General features: G+C 45.7%; 1 protein-coding gene across 2 annotated transcripts; it reads left to right on the top strand.

Annotated features, from left to right (window-relative positions):
* Positions 1-70: 70 nt before the first annotated feature.
* Positions 71-15865, top strand: Kctd21 (potassium channel tetramerization domain containing 21). Of its 2 annotated transcripts, none has more exons than XM_090348497.1 (2): positions 71-109; positions 12931-15865. In XM_090348497.1, the coding sequence occupies exon 2, from the start codon at positions 12961-12963 to the stop codon at positions 13741-13743; it is 783 nt and encodes a 260-aa protein (XP_090204623.1). In that variant the 5' UTR covers positions 71-109; positions 12931-12960; the 3' UTR covers positions 13744-15865. The 2 variants fall into 2 exon arrangements, with proteins under 2 accessions (XP_090204623.1, XP_090204624.1); XM_090348498.1 differs by lacking the exon at positions 71-109 and adding an exon at positions 8956-9015.
* Positions 15866-18711: the final 2846 nt, after the last annotated feature.

Genomic DNA, 18711 nt, shown 5'->3' with positions numbered 1-18711 from the left:
GCGCGCGGCCCCGCGCCGCCCCGCCCCTCGTCTGGGCTCGGGCCCGCCTCCCCCTCGCGAAGCTGTGCTGGCCGCCCGCGGAGGGGAGGCTGCTGAGCCTGGGCTGGAGGTGGGTGCGGTGCGGGCCGGAGCTGGGGGCTTGGGACGTACCGGTGAGGGGACGCGGGCCCCTTGGGCACCCGCCCGGTGTACCAGGAAAGGTCATCCGCCCCGGCCTCAGCGTTGTCATCTGTGCAGTGGGACGGCCCGGCTGGGGGCCGCGGGGACTGGGGGGCTGCGGGGAGTCGGGGCCCGCAGGGGCAGGCCGGGCGGGCGGGAGGAGCCCGCGGAAGGCGTCGGGGCGGGCAGCCGGCTCCGAGGGGTCGACATCGTGGGAGGAGCCTCGGCGGGAGGGGCCTCGAGGGGAGGGGTCTGAAGGAGAAGCCAGCTTTTGTGGCTGATGGGTTGGACTGAATGATGGGGCTTGGAGAAGTACGGAGAGAGACACAAAGATGGGTAGAAGGGGCCCCCCGCCCCGGTCCGGGGAACGGGAGGGGATGCACATAACCCTTCCTTGTCTTGACAGTAGCAATAAACTGCCCATCCCTTGACCCCGGTGCGTCATACACGGAATCTCGCACAACTCACACTGTGCGGGCGGCACAGAAGTGAAGTACTCGTCCCAAACCCTCAAGACTCCTTGATTCCAACCCCCTGTTTTTTTCTGCATTCCAGAAAGGCAAAGATTTAGTCTGAAAAACAGGGTTTCTGATTGCCTGTCCCCTCCCCAGGTTGTACAGTGGGACCAGGAACTCTGTTCTTCTGAATGTCGGGCCATAAGGCAACCAATCTTCCTATGGCAGTGTGATGAAAATGCTTTGAAAATGCTTTGTGTACAATTTTATCATTGTGGAAAGAACAGAATGGCCACAGGAACTGAATGCTTCAAATGAAGTACCTGGGCCAAGGAAAACCACAAAGTGAAGCACAAAGGGCTAAGAAGGCCAGGAAAATGCCAGACGATGGTGGCCATTGGGAGTCTGCACCAGCTAGAATACTTTGCTGTGCTAGCAGGGAAAGCTTGCCCCATCAGATGGCTTTCCTCATCCAATCCACCTTTCCCATTTGGCCCTAATGGCAAGTCCTCACTGGAGTCCCTTCTGTCTACTGAATCTAAAAAGTATACCTTCTCCTACCAGATTGGTTGTGGAGTTAATGCAGCAGTCTGTGGGCTTCTTGGAGATAAGGCCTGGACCTTATAGGACTAAAGATATAGCTGCTGGAGCCAAGCTATGGTGCCTCACACCTGTAATCTTGCTACTCAGAAGGCAGGGATATGGGAATCAAGGTTCAAAGCCACTCTAGGAAGAAAAAGAAAAATCTGCCTCTTATCTCCACTTAACCACCAAAAAGGCAGAAGTTGGACTATAAATGTGGCTCAAGTGGTAAAGCACTAGCCTTCAGTGAAAAAGCCGAGTAAGAGCCTGAGGACCTAGGTTTAAGCCCTGGTACTGGCTAGAGCGTGGGCACACACAGGGAGAGAAAGATATAGCTATTGGGAGTCAGGCATTGTGGATTACACATCTGTAATCCCAGCACTTGAGGTAGAGACCAGAGGATGGGGACTTTGAAGCTGTAACAGTGAGAACCTACATAATGAAAAGGTGAAGGTCACGTGTCTACATTGCCCATAGGGCTGTGAGCCAAAGTCCTTATTCTGTGGGATGACTGAAGGAGGGGAGTCTAGTGTACAGGAACACACATTATTCAGGCTGAACATGCTTTGTCCATTTGCCTGCATATCCTTCCGAGTGATCACCTGGGCCTTGCCTTAAGCCTTTGATTGCCTACTGAGAATTCATGAGAATATTTCAAAATGAAAAATTTTAGGCATGCGAGAGAGAATGGTAAATCTTCCTACTGGTAGATGACATTAGTCTGGAGTGAGTGAGGATGGATCTGAGTAAAAGGGGAAGAGATTTTTTCCTTCTTCCTTACAACTAACCTTTTTTGTGGGGATAGAGAGCATATTCCTATCCCCAAAAGGGAGTCAGGCACCCATTTACTTAAATTGTAGTAAGGCTTGAGCATAAAGTGTTCTGAAGAAGTGAAAGAGGTGATCAAAGAGACTCACATCTATAATCAGCTTGAGAGCTGAGTCTCGGAGGACTGCTGTTTCAGGCCTGTCCAGAAAGGCTATCTTGACACTTGGCTTTTTGTCAGTCCTAAAGCTTGAACTCAGTATCTGGGTACTGTTCTAGAGCTTATTTTGCTCAAGACTAGTGCTCTACCATTTCAGCCATAGCTCTACTTCCAGCTTATTTTGGTAATTTATTGGAGATACACAAGGACATTACTCTCTGGGCTGGCTTAGATCTCAGCCTCCTGCATAGCTAGAATTACAGGTATGAGCCTGTAATTTAGGAGCGCCCAGCAGCTCCTAACTTGTAAACATATATCTGTCCTCTGTATAGCCACAAATATATTATCCTATGTATAAAAAGAAATAAGAACTCAATATTGCCTGATAAGTACTTAAATCAACATTTTTCCACTTGCCAAAACAACAACAACAAAAAGAACAAAGAAAAACATCTACAGTCAAACTGGTTTTAACCAGAGCCAGTGAAGGTACACATATTAGATAGACATATTGTACGGGATTACAAGTATACACCTATATAATCCCAGATACTCCAGAAGCAGAGGCAGCTTCAGGCCCAAGGCTGTCTAGGAAAAAACACAAGACCTGGACCCTATTTGAAAAACGAAAAAGACAGACATAGCTCAGGTTAGAGCACTTGCCTAGGGAGAACAAACATTGACACATTGCATTTGATTATAACTCTGGGAAACCCATTTAATCTAAACCCTGTTCAACTACTTGTGTTTGATTAGATTTAGGTTCTGTGTGTGTGTGTGTGTGTGTGTGTGTGTGTGTGTGTGTGTGTGTGTGTTTACACATGCAGCCAGTCCTGGGGCTTGAACTCAGGGTCTCAGCACTGTCCCTTAAACATTTTTTGTTGTTGTTTTTTGTTGCTCCAGGCTACCACTTTACCATTTCCACAGCTCTCCTTTTTTTTTTTTTTTCTAGTCCTGGGCTTGATCTCAGGGCCTGAGCCCTGTTCTTCTGCTTTCCTCATTTCCTTACGGCTATCACTCTACCACTTGAGCCACAGCACCACTTCTGGCTTTTCTATGTATGTGTTACCAAGGAATTGAACCCCAGTCTTAGTGAATGGTAGGCAAGCACTCTACCACTAGGCCAAACCCCCAATTCCCACAGCTCTACTTCTGACTTTTTGGTGGTTAATTGAAGATAAGAGTCTCATAGACTTTCTTGCCAGGACTGGCTTCAAACCATAATCATCAGATCCCAGCCTCCTCAGTAACTAGGATTAGACGTGAGCCACTCGGTGAACAGCTTTGGTTTTGGTTTTGTGTTTGTAATATGTACTTAGCTGTATGGATTTAGGAGGCATCAGAGTCCTACTATCCATGAATGCCAAGTGTGACTGTTGGTAAGATTGTGACAAGTTGATATCCTTTGTAGGAATACATTTTTCACCATAATTAAAGTATATCTGTGAAGTGATCCTCTAGACTGTAAGAAGTGTGTGTTCCTTACACACCATATCCACTAATAATCTTTGCCTCAACATGGAGGATTACAATATGGGAATTTTCTGATTTTACTGTTCCTTTTATACTTATTGACCATGCTTTTTATTTTTAATGCAATGTGCATTCCATTATCATCATTCTTTGTAGTCAAAATTAGCCTGAATTCCACCTTCAAACCAGCATCTGTATCCTTTTGAATTTTCCTAACAAAGTTCATCAATTGTCATTTCTTCAGGAAGCCCCAGGCCAGGTATTATCCCTAGGCTCTGTGACTGAGCAGATCCAGAAAGTGGAACGGGGAATAAGATTCATCATTTTTATAACAACTGGTAACACTGATAGTACAGAAAAGGGAGAGTAGTTACCTAACCTCTCCTAGCCTGAGTCAGCTTCTCTCTCCTTGTAAAATAGAGGTGGTGCTTTCCTTGAAGTAGTATTGACTTTAAAAGAGTTATACTGATACCTAGCCAAATTTGCTACAAAGAAAGTACTCATTACATTAGCTGTTTACTTTACCAAGTCTTTGGGGACAGACTGAGGGTATCTGTTTTTGGTTTTATTTGTTTTTGTTGTCTTGTGCCAAGTGCAGGGCTTGTACTCGAGGTCTCATCCTTTTGCTTAGCTTTTTCACTCAACGTTGGTACTCTACCACTTGAGCATAACTGTCCTTCCCAACTTTTTTTCTGGTTAACTGGAGATAAAAGCCCTAAGTTTCTACCCAGGCAGGCTTCTTTTCTATCCAAGTTGATTTCAAACCATGATCTGCAGATCTCAGCCTCCTAAGTAGCTAAGCTTACAGGCGTGAGCCATTGGTCCCTAGCTTGACACAGTTTTAAAGTAGGAATCTCAAAGTCATGCCTATACTCGCTTCTTTATGGGACCTCAAAGATGCTACTTTCTGAGTCATAGAGTTTGCAAACAGGGTGATTTTCAGCCCTGGACTAAAACTCTACCTTCTTCCTGTACCAGACTGGATGCCCTGTTATTGCAGCCATAACTCCAGGCCCAGGTCCCTCTCCTCCTCACCCCCTGCCCTGCCTCAGGCTTGGAGGAACAGTTTTCTGTCACCTGCTCTGACACCACACCCTTGGCTTTCTTAGGAAGATACAAGGAATGATCCTGCTTCTGAGGTAGACAAGCAGATTGCAACTTCAGATTTACCTCCCAGAAAGCCTTCTCTCTAAGGAAAAATACTCATTCCTCCATACTAGGTTTATTTGAATTTCTGGTTCCTGGTTCAGTTTACATTCCTCTTTGCCTTTCTGAATCTTGCGTTTTAAAACCTGCCTTTTTGTGGTTTGCTGATTTATCTTTAGACTTTATAGGTTGCTATGAAGTAAAGGTCTCGACCTGTGGTCAGTTTAGGGGGTGGGGTTGAGGAGGGGTCCTGGTGGCCTGGCCCCAGATGCAAGTGGGCAGAGTCCTGGGCTTACAGTGGATTACTTCAGTGTGGTCTGACAAAGAATAAGCACTCTATATGTCTCGATTCACTTTCACATTGGGTTCCTGTAGAGGGAAGGAAAATGAGCAAATGAGCAGTCTTAGGGCTTACACTTGGAGCCTGAGCGCTGTCCCTGTGCTTCTTGTGATTAAGGCTAGTGCTCCAGCACCTGAGCTACAGCTCCATTTAGGCTTTTTGGTGGCTAATTAGAGATAAGAGTCTCCTGGACTTTCCTTCCCCAGGCCAGCTTCAAACCACTATCCTCAGATCTCAGCTTGCTGGAGAGCTAGGATTACAGGCATGATCCACCAGTACCAGACTTGGATACATGGAGAATTAAGTAGGGCAAGGGCCAAGGAAAGGCCAGCAGACAATGGGCCCTCCCAGTATCTCCAAGTCCACCAAGGAGGAAAGGTGGAACCCTGTCAATTTGGAATGTTTTATGGAGGCTTCATTATGTAGCTGAAGTTGATTAGATCATTTGCTGACTAGTGATTAAGTTACTCTCCAGTCCCTCCGAGGTGAAGGGTGAAATTTCCAGCACTCTTCCTGACTATCAGCCCTTGTTCTTGTGCCCGCTCCTTATCATAAACTCTAGAGTAGTTAACAGAAACCTGTTATGAATAACAAAAGATGATCATTTCACCTTTAGTTGGGGAACTGGGTACAGAACTAGTTATTCTAAAAAATTTCCATGGCTTTTATCACTTAAGAAGTTACAAGAACTGAAGTGAGGTGCCAGAATATTATGTCAGCCTATCCCATCTACCAGGGGAAATTAGCTGGTCCTTACAAAAAAATGAAAGACACCACCGGACCAACTTTGTCACAGGCTAACACCTATGTTAAGGGATGCTCCTGGATAGCTTCTGCATACCAAGGCAATCTTCACCATATAGTTGTCTTCTTTCTCCAAAATCTTATGTGTCTACTTACATACACTCGCAAAAAAAAAAAAGGTCAAGCCCTGCTCTTGTCTGTTACTAGGGCCCTAGCTAGGCTTCTTCTATCTGGCCCTTCCTGGGCTCTATTTTGTGAGTCTCTTGCTGTGATTCATGGTTCTTCTCCTGTTAATTTGTCTACTATCATCTTAGTTCATAGACCAACTACGAACCTCCAGAGGGTAGAGGAAAAAATTTCATTCACATAGAACCAAAGCCCACAGTAGATAGATTTTCAATCACAGATACATTTTTACCTTAGCCTCTGTGACAGCTAAAGCTGTCCCTCCTTTGGGTTACCAGCTCAGCCTGCTCTAACCAATGATAAAGATCAAAAGCAGAAAAGAAAAAGACCAGTTGAGAAAGCACTGTATATGACTGGCTATCACCCATTGGCTGTATTGATTTCATGACTCATTAATGAGTTAATATATTTATTTGTGCAAGATCTTAAGAAACCCTGAAAGGACAGCTCTTAATGTTGCAGAGTAAGGCTCTCAGATTAGTCTTTAATTGGGAGTGGAGAAAAGGGTGGTGTGAAAGGGTAGGGCAGGTGTCATGGTGAGGTTGTACAGTACCAGAACCTGGAGTGAATGTGAAGGAACAAGGTGCTTGGGGCACGGAGTAGTACTGTAGAAGATATCTGCAGACCAGACTAGAGAAAGGGTGTAGAATGTAGAGGGACCAGAGATAAGAACCAAGTTTCTGCAGAAGTCCTAGATGGAAGATACAGAAGAATCTGGGCTGCCTCCCAGGTCTTGAGCAGTTGGTGGCTAAGAAATATTCACAGCAGGTATCAGGCGCGGTAGCTCACGCCTATAATCCTAGCTATTCTGGAGGCTGAGATCTGAGGTTCAAGGTTCAAAGTCATCCAGGGCAATAAGAAAGCCAAGAAACTCTTTATCTCCAATTAATCACTAGAAAACAAGAAGTGGGGCTGTGGCTCAAGGGTAGGGTGCCCAGGCCAGAGTTCAAGCCCCATGAACCAATAAATAAATAAATAAGAAAAAAAAAAGAAATATTCACAGCAGGGCTAGAGACAGGGGAATTCTGTTAGGCTGATTCATGTGGAAGATCCAGCTGGAGAAACTATGACAGCTGGTGCACAAGATAGGCAGTAGCTCCAGTGGTGTTAGTTCAACACTACCTGACTAATGGTGCTTTGCATACCACGTTCTTCCCCTCGCTCCTCCTGTCCCAAGGTGCCAGTTCCTGTTCCTTCATGTCACATAACTGGGCCTGTTGTAGTAGAGCCAAGGATTTGTATTGGTGGACACTTAGCCCAATGGAGGACTTGCAGGGTCTTAGAGAACTGTGAGTTATTAAGTATGGAATGAACCCCACAGAGCACAATCTGTAGAGGAAACAAGGCCTGCCTTTTAGCCAGCCTCTGCTGCTACTGACTGTGACTCTTGCCCTCCCTGGACAGACAGCTGGAGTCATGCCTTGGTGGGAGGAGAAAAGTGGGTCTATTGCTTTTGTAAGCAAAGGCAGAGGGACTGGGGCACCAACCAAGGATCTGATCTCCAAGAGTATCCTAGAGCCACTGACTGCCTGTCCTCCAGTATCCTGGGTTCTTCTGTACTAATGCCTGCAGGTGATGAGAGCCTGTGGTCTGTAGGATGGTCTGGAAAGGCCACCTTTGATTCTTGAGCCAGCTCCTTCCATGGAGCTAAGCCACTTCACAGAGCCTGGGTATGAAACCCAGTGTTTTGAAGAGGAGAGATAAGTTGGCTTTTTTCTTTTTCACAGACAGAGACCTTAAAATATGCAAAATATTATCTAGAAAAATATTATCTAAGTAGAAGAGACTGGAGTCCTGGAAAAAAAGGAAAGAGGGAGGCAAAAGAAAATTCTGAAATGAGTATATGGTTAGATGCATCTAAGCATGTCCCTACCTTGGCCCTAATCCCCTAGTATCCCTCCCCACCTGCTGCTTCCAAAAGACAGCCTCCACCCCGAAGCCTCCCCTTCATGGTGGCCACCCACCTCTTTCTGTTTGACCTCCCCACTATCTCACAGCCGGTCTGCTCCAAACTTTTGCTGACAATTTTGTAATTTCATCATGGGCTTCTTTTCAGACACTCCAGATGGTTAATCCTTTTCTGCAATATCAAATTGCACCATTAGACTGGGGAGGAATCACAAGAGGGCTGTCTCAGTTAGGCAAAGCAGCTGAGGATCTCCCTCTCCCAGCTCCCCTACTCTGAAGAAAGGGAGTCTCCTCAGAAGGCAGACACCTTGTGAGAAGTACTTACAATTTGAGGAGGGCTTCTGTGGACCTCTGTTTGTCCATCTAGACCATAGCATGCTTAGCAAGGTCTTTCTACATGCAACCTGGGCTCTTCTGAAGGACAGTGCAGGGGCCAATTCCTCTTGGTGCCCTACCCTCAGTGTTGGGGGCACTGCTGCATTCATTCCACAAGCTGGCTCTGAGAAAGGACCACGTTAGAAGCTGAAAGGATGTGGGGGTTATCCCATATTTTCTAGAACTTTAAAGAGAAGTTAGAATTCTAACACATGAGGTTGAAGGAAACTCAGCAGTTCTTGAGGCTGGAGGCTGTTAGATCAGAGGGGAAGAAGGGGTACCCTCAGGAAGAGGGCTGGCCATGCACAGAGTCACACATTAGCTGTGATCCTACAGCCAGTTTCAGAGAAGCCTGGGACCTGAATCATGGTGGGAAAGGTTAGACCACCAAGAGGCAAAGAGCATCTTCACAAGGCAGCTTGGTCCAGGAGCAGGGAAAGGTGAAAAAGAATGGTGCCAGAGGGCTCAGGGCCCTGAGTCTGGTAGGTAGAAGGAAATGGCATGGTCATAGCCATTCATAAAATCTTTAAGAAAAAAAATTTAATTCATAGGGGAGCATTGGTATAGTAGGAACACTAGGCCCTAGTCTTAAGTCTCAAAATAAATTGTACCTTGAGCATACTTATCTTTAGCTAGTTGACATTTGTATATCTTTCTTTGATAGAAAGCAGCCTGAGCCTGAATCCTGCTAAGGTCCTGTCGAGAGATGACAGGACTATTAGGTAAGCAGACGCAGTGTAGCTTTCAGTCTATATGCGTGTTCCTCTTTTCCTTCAGACCAGCAATGGCTGCCTATCTTGCTGAACATTTAGTCACCCAGGTAGCTCTTTAAAAGTAGTGCTGGAAAGCATGGCACCATGGCTCACACCTGTAATCCTAGCTACTCAGGAGGCAGAGGTCTGAGGATCAAGGTCCAAAGCCAGCCTGGGCACGAAAGGACCTGAGACTGTTATCTCCATCTAACATCCAGAAAACGGGAAGTGGGGCTTGATCTGTGGAACCCTAACCATTGTAAACATTGTATCCTGTTTAGCAAAAAGGCATCCATGATTTGGGATTTACTTCCCTGGAGCCAAGCCCCACTTCCCATTTTCTAGAGGTTAATTAGAGATAAGAGTCTCAGGTTCTTTGATGACCGGGCTGGCTTTGAACCTTGATCCTCAGACCTCAGCCTCCTGAGTAGCTAGGATTACAGGTGGGAGCCAATGCCAGCAAAATGCCTCTTTTAAAAGGAGGCCTGGAGGGCCGGGAGTTTGGCCTAGTGGTAGAGTGCTTGCCTAGCATGTACGAAGACCTGGGTTCGATTCCTTGGTACTGCATGCATAGAAAAAAGCTGGAAGTGGTGCTGAGGCTCAAGTGGTAGAGCTCTAGCCTTGAGAAAGTCCAAGGATAGGGCTCAGGCCCTAGCTCAAGCCCAGGACTGGCAAAAAAAGAAAGAAAAGAAAAGAAAAGGGCCTGGAGGCAAAGGGGAGTGCCTAGAGCTGAAAAGAATTCTTCAAATGCAAATAAAAGCTAAAATATGAAGTATTAAAGATCAGTAAAAGTTTAAAGTTAATTAGAAATCTGGACATGAGGTTGTCCTAAAATTTTATTCCAAAAAGAGAAAAAAGAAAAATTAGGGCTACCAAAATGATTGCTTAATTGCTATTTCAGTTTGCCCTTGTAAGTTTCTTTGTAAGTTTCCAGCATTTTCCAGCAGGCCCACATAGAAGGATAGGAGATTCTTCTTCAGATGTAATTTTGGCCCTTAAGTTCCAGATAAGATCATGCTTAGAGACTGTTTCTGTGTTGACCACCTTGTAGTTTGTTTTTTTTATTATTATTATTGTGGGTCATGGGGCTTGAACTTGGTCTGGGCGCTGTCCCTGAGCTCTTCAGCTCAAGGTTAGCAACATACCCTTGAGCCAAGCCCCACTTCCTGTTTTCTAGGGGTTAATTGGAGATAAGAATCTCGGTCCTTCTAGATACATAAGGCCATATAGTAAGATGCTAAATGAAAGGACCGCCAGGATATAGAAACAAAATCCACATAATGAGTGATTATTGTCCTTAATATACTATGTTATCACTCATCTCTTTTGCTGTCCCTTGGTTATCTCATATGGTTACAGTATTTTACCTTGTTATCTGATATATATATATATATATATATGTTTATTTAGTTACTTGAAATAGGATAGGGAAGAGGGGAAAACAAGATGAGGGGCGGATGTGGGGGGGGAGGGAAATAGGGACCAAGACATGAGAAAGGGTATCACTGTTTATGAAGTAATACACCTTCTATCTGGTGAATATAATGTAACCTTCCTATTAATTACAATAAAAAATATATGAAAAAGGAAAAAAAAGTCTCAGGTCCTTTTGTGCCCAGGCTGGCTTTGAACCTTGATCCTCAGATCTCAGCCTCCAGAGTAGCTAGGATTACAGGCGTGAGCCACCTGTGCCCGGCACACCTTGTTGCTTTTAATTGGAGTAAAGTGGCCTTTTAAAGTAATCATTGATCTGAAAACTGCAATTCTGAGCCAGCCCGGAGAGAGCAAAATCTCTGTGAGACTGTGGTCTCTAATCTAGCAGCAAAGTTTGGGACTCAAAGCAGCAGAGTGCTCGCCTTGAGCTGGAGAGTTGATGGACAGCGCCCAGGCCCTGAGTTCAGGTCCAGTAACCAACCAAGTGAAACGCACCTGGGACAAAAGCAATGACGCATCCAGATGCAGCAAGCCACTGCTTGAATGGCAGAGATGGTGTCAAAACCTAGAGTCATGCTTGGCCATTCAGAGCCAGGAGGTCATAGAACAGCTTGTAAGCACACCTTACTAATGCCCATATCTATTTCATCTGTAATCTATTTCATCAGTCATCTGTAATAGTGGGTAGTTTACAATCCTAAACCCCCTGTATTTGCTCAAAGCCCTTACTAAACGAATTTTGGGTAGACACCAGCCACAAATTCAGGAAAGAAAGTTTGTGGACCTGAGATCGTGTTCCTATTGAGATCTGTCTAAAAGCCTGCAGAGGAAACTTAGGTATTGTTAGGGTTGCAGAGATTAAGTTCCCCAGACAATCAAGAACATGCACTTTGCAAACAAGTGCTAAGTAAGCTACACTGAAGCCAAAGAAAAGGTTTGTGCAGTATATGATCTCCAGTTTGCAGTAAAATATTGTTCCTGATAACTAATCCTGGAATCCCCTTGGTAAAATAGGCTAAGATTTTAGGGTCCCTGACTAAGTATAGAGACAATGCCCCTAAGTCAGCTTGAAGGGTTGTGCTAGATTTCAGGGTCCCCAAAGACTACCATCAAGGACCCGAATCCTATGTAAGAGCACAAGAGTCTTTATTGCAAGCTCTGGCCTGGGCTCACAACTGACACCAGCTCAGCTTGTCTGAGTTGAGAGCCTCAACCTTCCAGTTGGAGGGGATTTTATAGGTTACAGAATTAGGTCTAGGGATTTTTCAGCTAAGTCAGTACATAATTGGCTAATATTTTGCAAGCCAGTCTTATCACAATCTTATTGGCTGGGGGGGCGTAAGTTAAACAGTGAAGAACATTAACAATGCTATCTTTGGTCAACATCTGGAGCTCTGGGCCTTGTGATGTCACTTGGTGACTAGCAGTTGCTGAGGCAGTTTGGTTGGGGGGGAGGGGAAACAAGATTAGGAGAACAAATTAACAGTACAATTAATTGTTCTCAGGGGCCAATATCAACCCGTAGAAATGGAAGATATATGGGGCCATGATTGGCTCCCCCATTTACAGAGAAGGAGGGGATGTGGAGCCCTAACCACAGTGAAGCCTTTTTTTTTTTTTTTTTTTGCCAGTCCTGGGCTTGAGCTCAGGGCCTCAGCACTGTCCTTGGACTTTTCTCAAGGCTAGAACTCTACCACTTGAGCCTCAGCACCACTTCCGGCTTATTTCTATGTATGTAGTACCAAGGAATTGAACCCCAGTCTTCATGCATGTTAGGCAGGCACTCTACCACTAGGCTAAACTCCCAGCCCCTCATGTTGAAGCCATTTTGAACTCAGACTCCATTTTACAGAAAAGGACTGTTACCAAAGATGTAGACTAAAGTTCCTGGAAAACTCACAGCATGTCTCAGCTCTGACAAGCTGTGCCAGTGTTAGTTGTGAGCCCAGGCTTGAGCTTTCAATAAAGGACTCATGTGCTTACATCGGATTCCACTCCTTGGTGGTCTTTGGGGATCCCGAAATCTGCTCAAAACAGCTCAAGGGTAGGGCCATAGCCTTGATCTGGAGAGCTCAGGGACAACGCCCAGGCCTAGGGGTAGGGTGATAGACTTGAGCTGAAGAGCTCAGGGACAGTGCCCAGGAGATCAAGCCCCATGACCCACCCAAAAAATAAATGCTGCATTCATGTTCCATACCAGTTAAAATTAATTTCCAGGAAGCAGGTTCCAAGCTTTAGTGTGTGTGTGTGTGTGTGTAAATATATATATGATAATTCCTTTATGATTCAAACATGCTTGATTCCAACAGCATAACAATTATCAGGCATTCATCAGGTATTAACTCATTTCAACTCCAAGGAACGTAGTTGTTGTATATCATGAGGAGTCAAGAAATATGGGTACCCAGATCCAGTTAGACAATAGTCATTTCTTATTTTTTCCCTCTCCAGTACTATATTCCAGTATCTCAGCCTCCTGCCATGTCTGACCCCATTACGCTGAATGTTGGAGGGAAGCTGTACACAACCTCACTGGCAACCCTGACCAGCTTCCCGGACTCCATGCTTGGCGCCATGTTCAGTGGGAAGATGCCCACCAAGAGGGACAGCCAAGGCAACTGCTTCATTGACCGTGATGGCAAAGTGTTCCGCTACATCCTCAACTTCCTGCGGACCTCCCACCTGGACCTGCCTGAGGATTTCCAGGAAATGGGCCTGCTCCGCAGGGAGGCCGACTTCTACCAGGTACAGCCACTGATTGAGGCCTTGCAGGAGAAGGAGGTGGAGCTCTCCAAGGCAGAGAAGAATGCCATGCTTAATATTACACTGAAGCAGCGTGTGCAGACGGTACACTTCACTGTGCGGGAAGCACCCCAGATCTATAGCCTGTCGTCCTCCAGCATGGAGGTCTTCAATGCCAACATTTTCAGCACATCCTGCCTCTTCCTCAAACTCCTGGGTTCCAAGCTTTTCTACTGCTCCAATGGCAACCTTTCCTCTATCACCAGCCACTTGCAGGACCCTAACCACCTGACTCTGGACTGGGTGGCCAATGTGGAAGGCCTGCCTGAGGAGGAATACACCAAACAGAATCTCAAGAGGCTCTGGGTAGTGCCTGCCAATAAACAGATCAACAGCTTCCAGGTCTTCGTGGAGGAGGTGTTGAAAATTGCTCTGAGTGATGGTTTCTGCATAGATTCTTCTCACCCCCATGCTCTAGATTTTATGAACAACAAGATTATTCGATTAATACGGTACAGATAAAAAAAAAAGGGGAAAAAAGAAGCAGACACATTGGGGTGGGTTTCCCAAGAAGCTCCATGTTAGCCAAGGCCTTGGAGAGTCTCTTGGTATAAGGCAGGGGACTATACTAATGTGCATTAATTGCATAGTAGGACTTGATTCCCCCATGATGAAGTTCATCTTCTCTGATCAGAACCATCTTTTCCTTACCATTTTGAGCTGGAAATTGGCAGTTTACTATGGCAAGAGACAGCAGATGTGTACAAGAAGAGTCCATAGGTGGCCAGGACAAAGGAACAGCTGTTTTGTCATGGACTCCATCTCTGTGCCATTAGCAGTGCCTCATCTAGCCATCTGTATAAAAAGCCTCTGGGAGCAGACAGTGTGAAATGTTAAGATTTTCCTTTTGGATTCTCAGGAGATAGAGGGCTCAGTAAATCCAATCACACCTGCTCTTCCTTCTTTAGGATGTGCCCATGATCTTGATTCATTTGCCAGTGGTAACCATGTTTGACTGGCTTGGAATGTAATGTGTTCAAAGAGCTCTTTTCTGGTCCCCACTCAGGGAGAAAGGAATAAAGCCTAGAGGAGTGAGTAACTAGGCAAATTTCAGACATAGGACATTCTGCTTCAGACTGAATCTAGTGACTTCTAGCTTTAGAAATGGGCTGCTGTCCTTGCAAAGATGCAAAAGCACCTGGAGCTGGTATAATGAATGACACATGATCCAGCCTAATACTTTACTTTTGCAATTGTTTTCCCCCAAATTTGAAGCATCATGGAAACATGTCAATTTAAGCAAACTTTAATGGATTCTCAGGGTTGGAAAATAATCTAGTAGTTGCTTAGTTCTCCCCTGTCTACAGAACATGCCAGCATATTTGATGATGAGCATCTCTTTGTGTTACCTCAAAGGGATCGCGTAGAGCTGTTTGCATACTCCTGGTGACAGGAAGCTCACTATCCCTAAGGCAGCTCCTGCCACAGTTGGATGGTTCTGGCTGTTGGAAAGTTTTCCTATATTGAGCCAAACCTGGTCCTTCCATTTCCATGTGCTAGATCTTGGTTTCAGCCCTTCCTTCTCACCTGCTTGTATATCCTTACTTTCTAGTCACCTCAAGAAGCAAGAAGCCAGACACTTTGAAAATACTATTATTCAGAATTTGGATTCCCTTTGGGATCTTTGGAACCAAAGTTGGCTCCCTTCCATGCCTTGCCAATCAATCCTCCTTTGTTATTGCTACACCTTGTTTGTAATGTCCTCCCCCCACCCCCACGCACTTCCTCCATCTTCTACCCTCCTCATCAGCAATCACTCTGCTGGCTCCTCACCATTTTCATTGGGGAGCTGAAGTTTCACTGCCAAGAAGATTCAGAGGAAGGAGAGTGATCAAAGCCTTTACACTGCCTTTAGAGTAAGTGTATGGTCCAAGCCATATCTCTCAAAGAGGCAACCTTCCCTATAGTCCTGTCTAGGCCTAAGTATCCCATAGACCTCCTTAGGATGCCATGTAGGGTAAGAAATCCCAAGCCACTACTTCCCAGCAGATGATGAGCCTTGCAGACCTACAAACTGCATATCATGATTCATCCCTATAGTGACAGTGGCTTTCAAAGTCCACATAGGGGAGAGGCTTGACATAGTCATCCATATGAGGTGGACCAAGCAGAGGGCTTTTCATACTTACTTTGCTTAGGAAGCTTGAATAGTGGGCAACAGGCAAACGTAGGTAGGTCCTTTAGACAACAAAAGCCTGTCCCTTGAACAGCTGAACTTAGAAATCTGTCAGCTGTCTTGGGCAAACAGGCCAGTAGTACTCATAAAGCCCCACAAAGTGGGCCAGATTTAGATTGCAGAAGTGGTAACTACAGCAAAATAATTCAAGGAAGAAGTCTAGTAAATCACCACTACCCTGTTTTCTCTCCATAACACTGCTTTCTCCATATTTTGGGTGCTTTCTAATTCAGTCAACTTGACACTAGAGAACGTTATGGAACCTGTAAAGCCACTAACATGTTGTGTGACTATGCAAGTCACCACACTGAGCCACCTCTGATCCTGCATCTGTGAAATGGGTGTAACAGTAAGACATAACCCTACCTACCTCACAGGGATGTTGTGAGGAACAAATGAAATAATGTATGCAAGAATAAAGATAAATTGCTATTGCATGTCTGTTTTCCCATAGGAAAAAACCCCAATCTTGAATCAGACAGATTCAGGTTTAAACCCTGGCTCTCTCACTTGCTATATAACCTTGGCCAAGTTACTGAGCTTCTCTGATTGTTTTCCTCATTGGGTAACAACCACACCTCCAAGGATTATGAGTCTTAAGAGAGTATATTTGAAAATTCCAACCTAGCGTGGCACACAGAGCACAATGCTCTTTCAGGAGTTGTAAGACACAACTGTACAGTTTAAGAGCCCCAGGAGAGTACAGCTAACAAGCCCTTAACAGGGCACTTCTTGTGTGGTCCCGAGGATGAGGCAGCCTGGAAAATGCTAAAAGGAAACAATTCTCAAAAAGGCTGTCTGGGTGGTGGAGCTGGGCCCTTGAGGGTAGGTTAGATACTGACAGGGTAAACTAAGAACAGGGGACACAGAAAGGTCACGGGACCTGGCAGCCAGGCAGGAAAAATGATCAAGGGTGGGTGTACACTCTCACTTGGACAAAGCTTGAAATGGATAGGAACAGGAGTGCACCCAACCCAACCCCATGTGACTTAGTTCACCTTAGCAAAACTGTAAGAGGGGCAAGGGTGGCTTCCCAATGGAGAAGCGAGCCAGAGTGGAGTACTGGGAGCAGGGTTGTATTGATTCGAACCTCTCCCTCCCTGAGCTCTCCACACTCCAAGGGCTCTTTCTTAGCCTAGAGGGCGCAACTCTAGGTTTACATCAGCTACGTGGCTGTTTCCACCCTGGGTGTAATCCCAATCCACACAGAGGAATGACCAGAAAGGATGCTACAAGGAACTTCCAGTCACCTAGGTATGACCACCCTGAGACCCAAACTAACAAGGCCCTTCTCTGTTTGAAGGCCAGTTCAGCTGCCACCTCAAGCACTACTCTGTGATCTCTGGTCAGAGTCCCCACTCCACCTCCACCCCACACCTCAGTGCTCAACACAGTCCTAGAGAGCAATTTTCCCTCATTTTGTAAACCACTATGCAGCCTAATCATAGCACCCTAATTACAGATTACGAATTACAAATTATTCCTGACACACCATCTGTATGAATGGAGGCTCAGCCAGGGTCAGCTGTGGCCAGAGCAGCAGCCCATCCCTTTCTTAGACCACAGTCTCTCTGCATTGACTATCTGCATCTGTCTGGATCCCAGAGGGCTCAGGACTAATGATGGCAGCTGGCAGAGAAACAAGGATCCATGATCCCCTCCTGGAGCAAAACAAGCTTCATAACAGGCCCATCCAAAGGAGAAGCCAGGATGGTTTCCAGACCCTGTGAGTCCTTGCTCTGAGAGTTCCATCCACACAACAACCCAGTGCCATCTCTCAGAACCGTGTCTGCAGAACCTTTGGGACTGTACACTATCAGCAGAGCTGAAAAGACAATCTAGTGGATATTCACCCAGTCTGCAGCACAGACACTGAAAACCTCTGAGGAGAAATAAGCAACCTGTAAAAGCCAGAGAATCATTGAGAGCCTGAACCCCTCCTGATGCAAAGGGTGACAAAACAGGCTTTGAGGCAGTGCTGCCAGACTCATTCTCATGGAAAGTGTATGACCCTTGCCACCCAATAGGGAGGGCATTTCAAAACCTTTGTTAACATTTACCAGTTAGTTGGTAGATTAACCCATTCTCTTCCCTATGCTAGGTCCCTCTTAAAGCCTATGTTCCCTTTTACTCCAGTAAAAAAAGTACAGCTTTGGGCCGGGAGTTTGGCCTAGTGGTTAAAGTGCTTGCCTAACATGCGCAAAGACCCGGGTTCTATTCCTTGGTGCCACACACATACAAAAACGCTGGAAGTGGTGCCGAGGCTCAAGTGGTAGAGCTCTAGCCTTGAGAGAGTCCAAGGACAGTGCTTAGGCCCTGAGCTCAAGCCCAGGACTGGCAAAAAAAAAAGTACAGCTTTTTAAAATAAAGGGTACAACCTTTATTGGCGAGATATACTTAATACACTCATTAGGCCCAGTTGAACCACCTTTGAAATCCTCTAGGGATTAGTCCTCAGCTAAGAACAAAAAGTGCCCACCCTCCCCACAGTGAGTTATCTTTATAAATCTTATCTTAGACTTGCTTGATAAACTCTTTTTGATAACTTGAAAATTGCCACACGCCATCACATCCATGGTTTCACAGAATCACAGCACATGTTATGTACCTTTATACTTCCATCCAGGCAGCATTTCACTGCCTTGTCTTCAGAGCAAAAATCCGTGCATCCTTCAGCACTCTGCATTAGCCTTTTTTCTTGACTCCGCTGGACAGTCAGTCCCAACTGCCTTGTGCTATCCTATACCAGAGGAGATAGTTCTCAGTTTTCAGGATTCACAGGCAGTGTGGTACTGGTAAGAAGCCCACAACCAACTCCCTGGGAATAAGGCCTGGTTTGGAACACAGGTCAGTTTTTATAACGTAATTATGCTCTCTTTCCCTCGCTATTTTTTATGTCAGTACTGGGGCTTGAACTCAGGTCCTCCAGCTGTAGCTCACCTTTTCTGCTCACAGCTGTCACTCTACCACTCAAGCCATACCTCCACTTCCAGCCTTTTGCTAGTTAATTAGAAATGAGTCCTGGATTTGTCTGCCTAATCTCAGGAATCGATAACGCCTGACTAGCTAAGATTATAGGCATGAGCCACCAGCACCCAGAACACCTCCATCTCTGTCCATGAACTGCATGTGAAAGCAGGGGCTCTGCCTTGCTCTTTATGTCACCAGTGCCCAACATGCAGAAGGTGCTTGATATCCATTTGAGGGCCTCTGCCTCCTTAAAGATAAGACATTTCTATCCCCGTGATGTTTTC

Source organism: Megascapheus bottae, chromosome 16 (assembly GCF_031878675.1).
Source record: "Megascapheus bottae isolate mThoBot1 chromosome 16, mThoBot2.hap1, whole genome shotgun sequence".
Classification (NCBI taxonomy): domain Eukaryota; kingdom Metazoa; phylum Chordata; class Mammalia; order Rodentia; family Geomyidae; genus Megascapheus; species Megascapheus bottae.
This window is presented reverse-complemented; position numbering and strand designations above follow the sequence as displayed.

Coding starts and splice junctions, on each gene's coding strand:
- Kctd21 (XM_090348497.1), top strand. CDS start 12,961: ATGTCTGACCCCATTACGCTGAATGTTGGAGGGAAGCTGTACACAACC.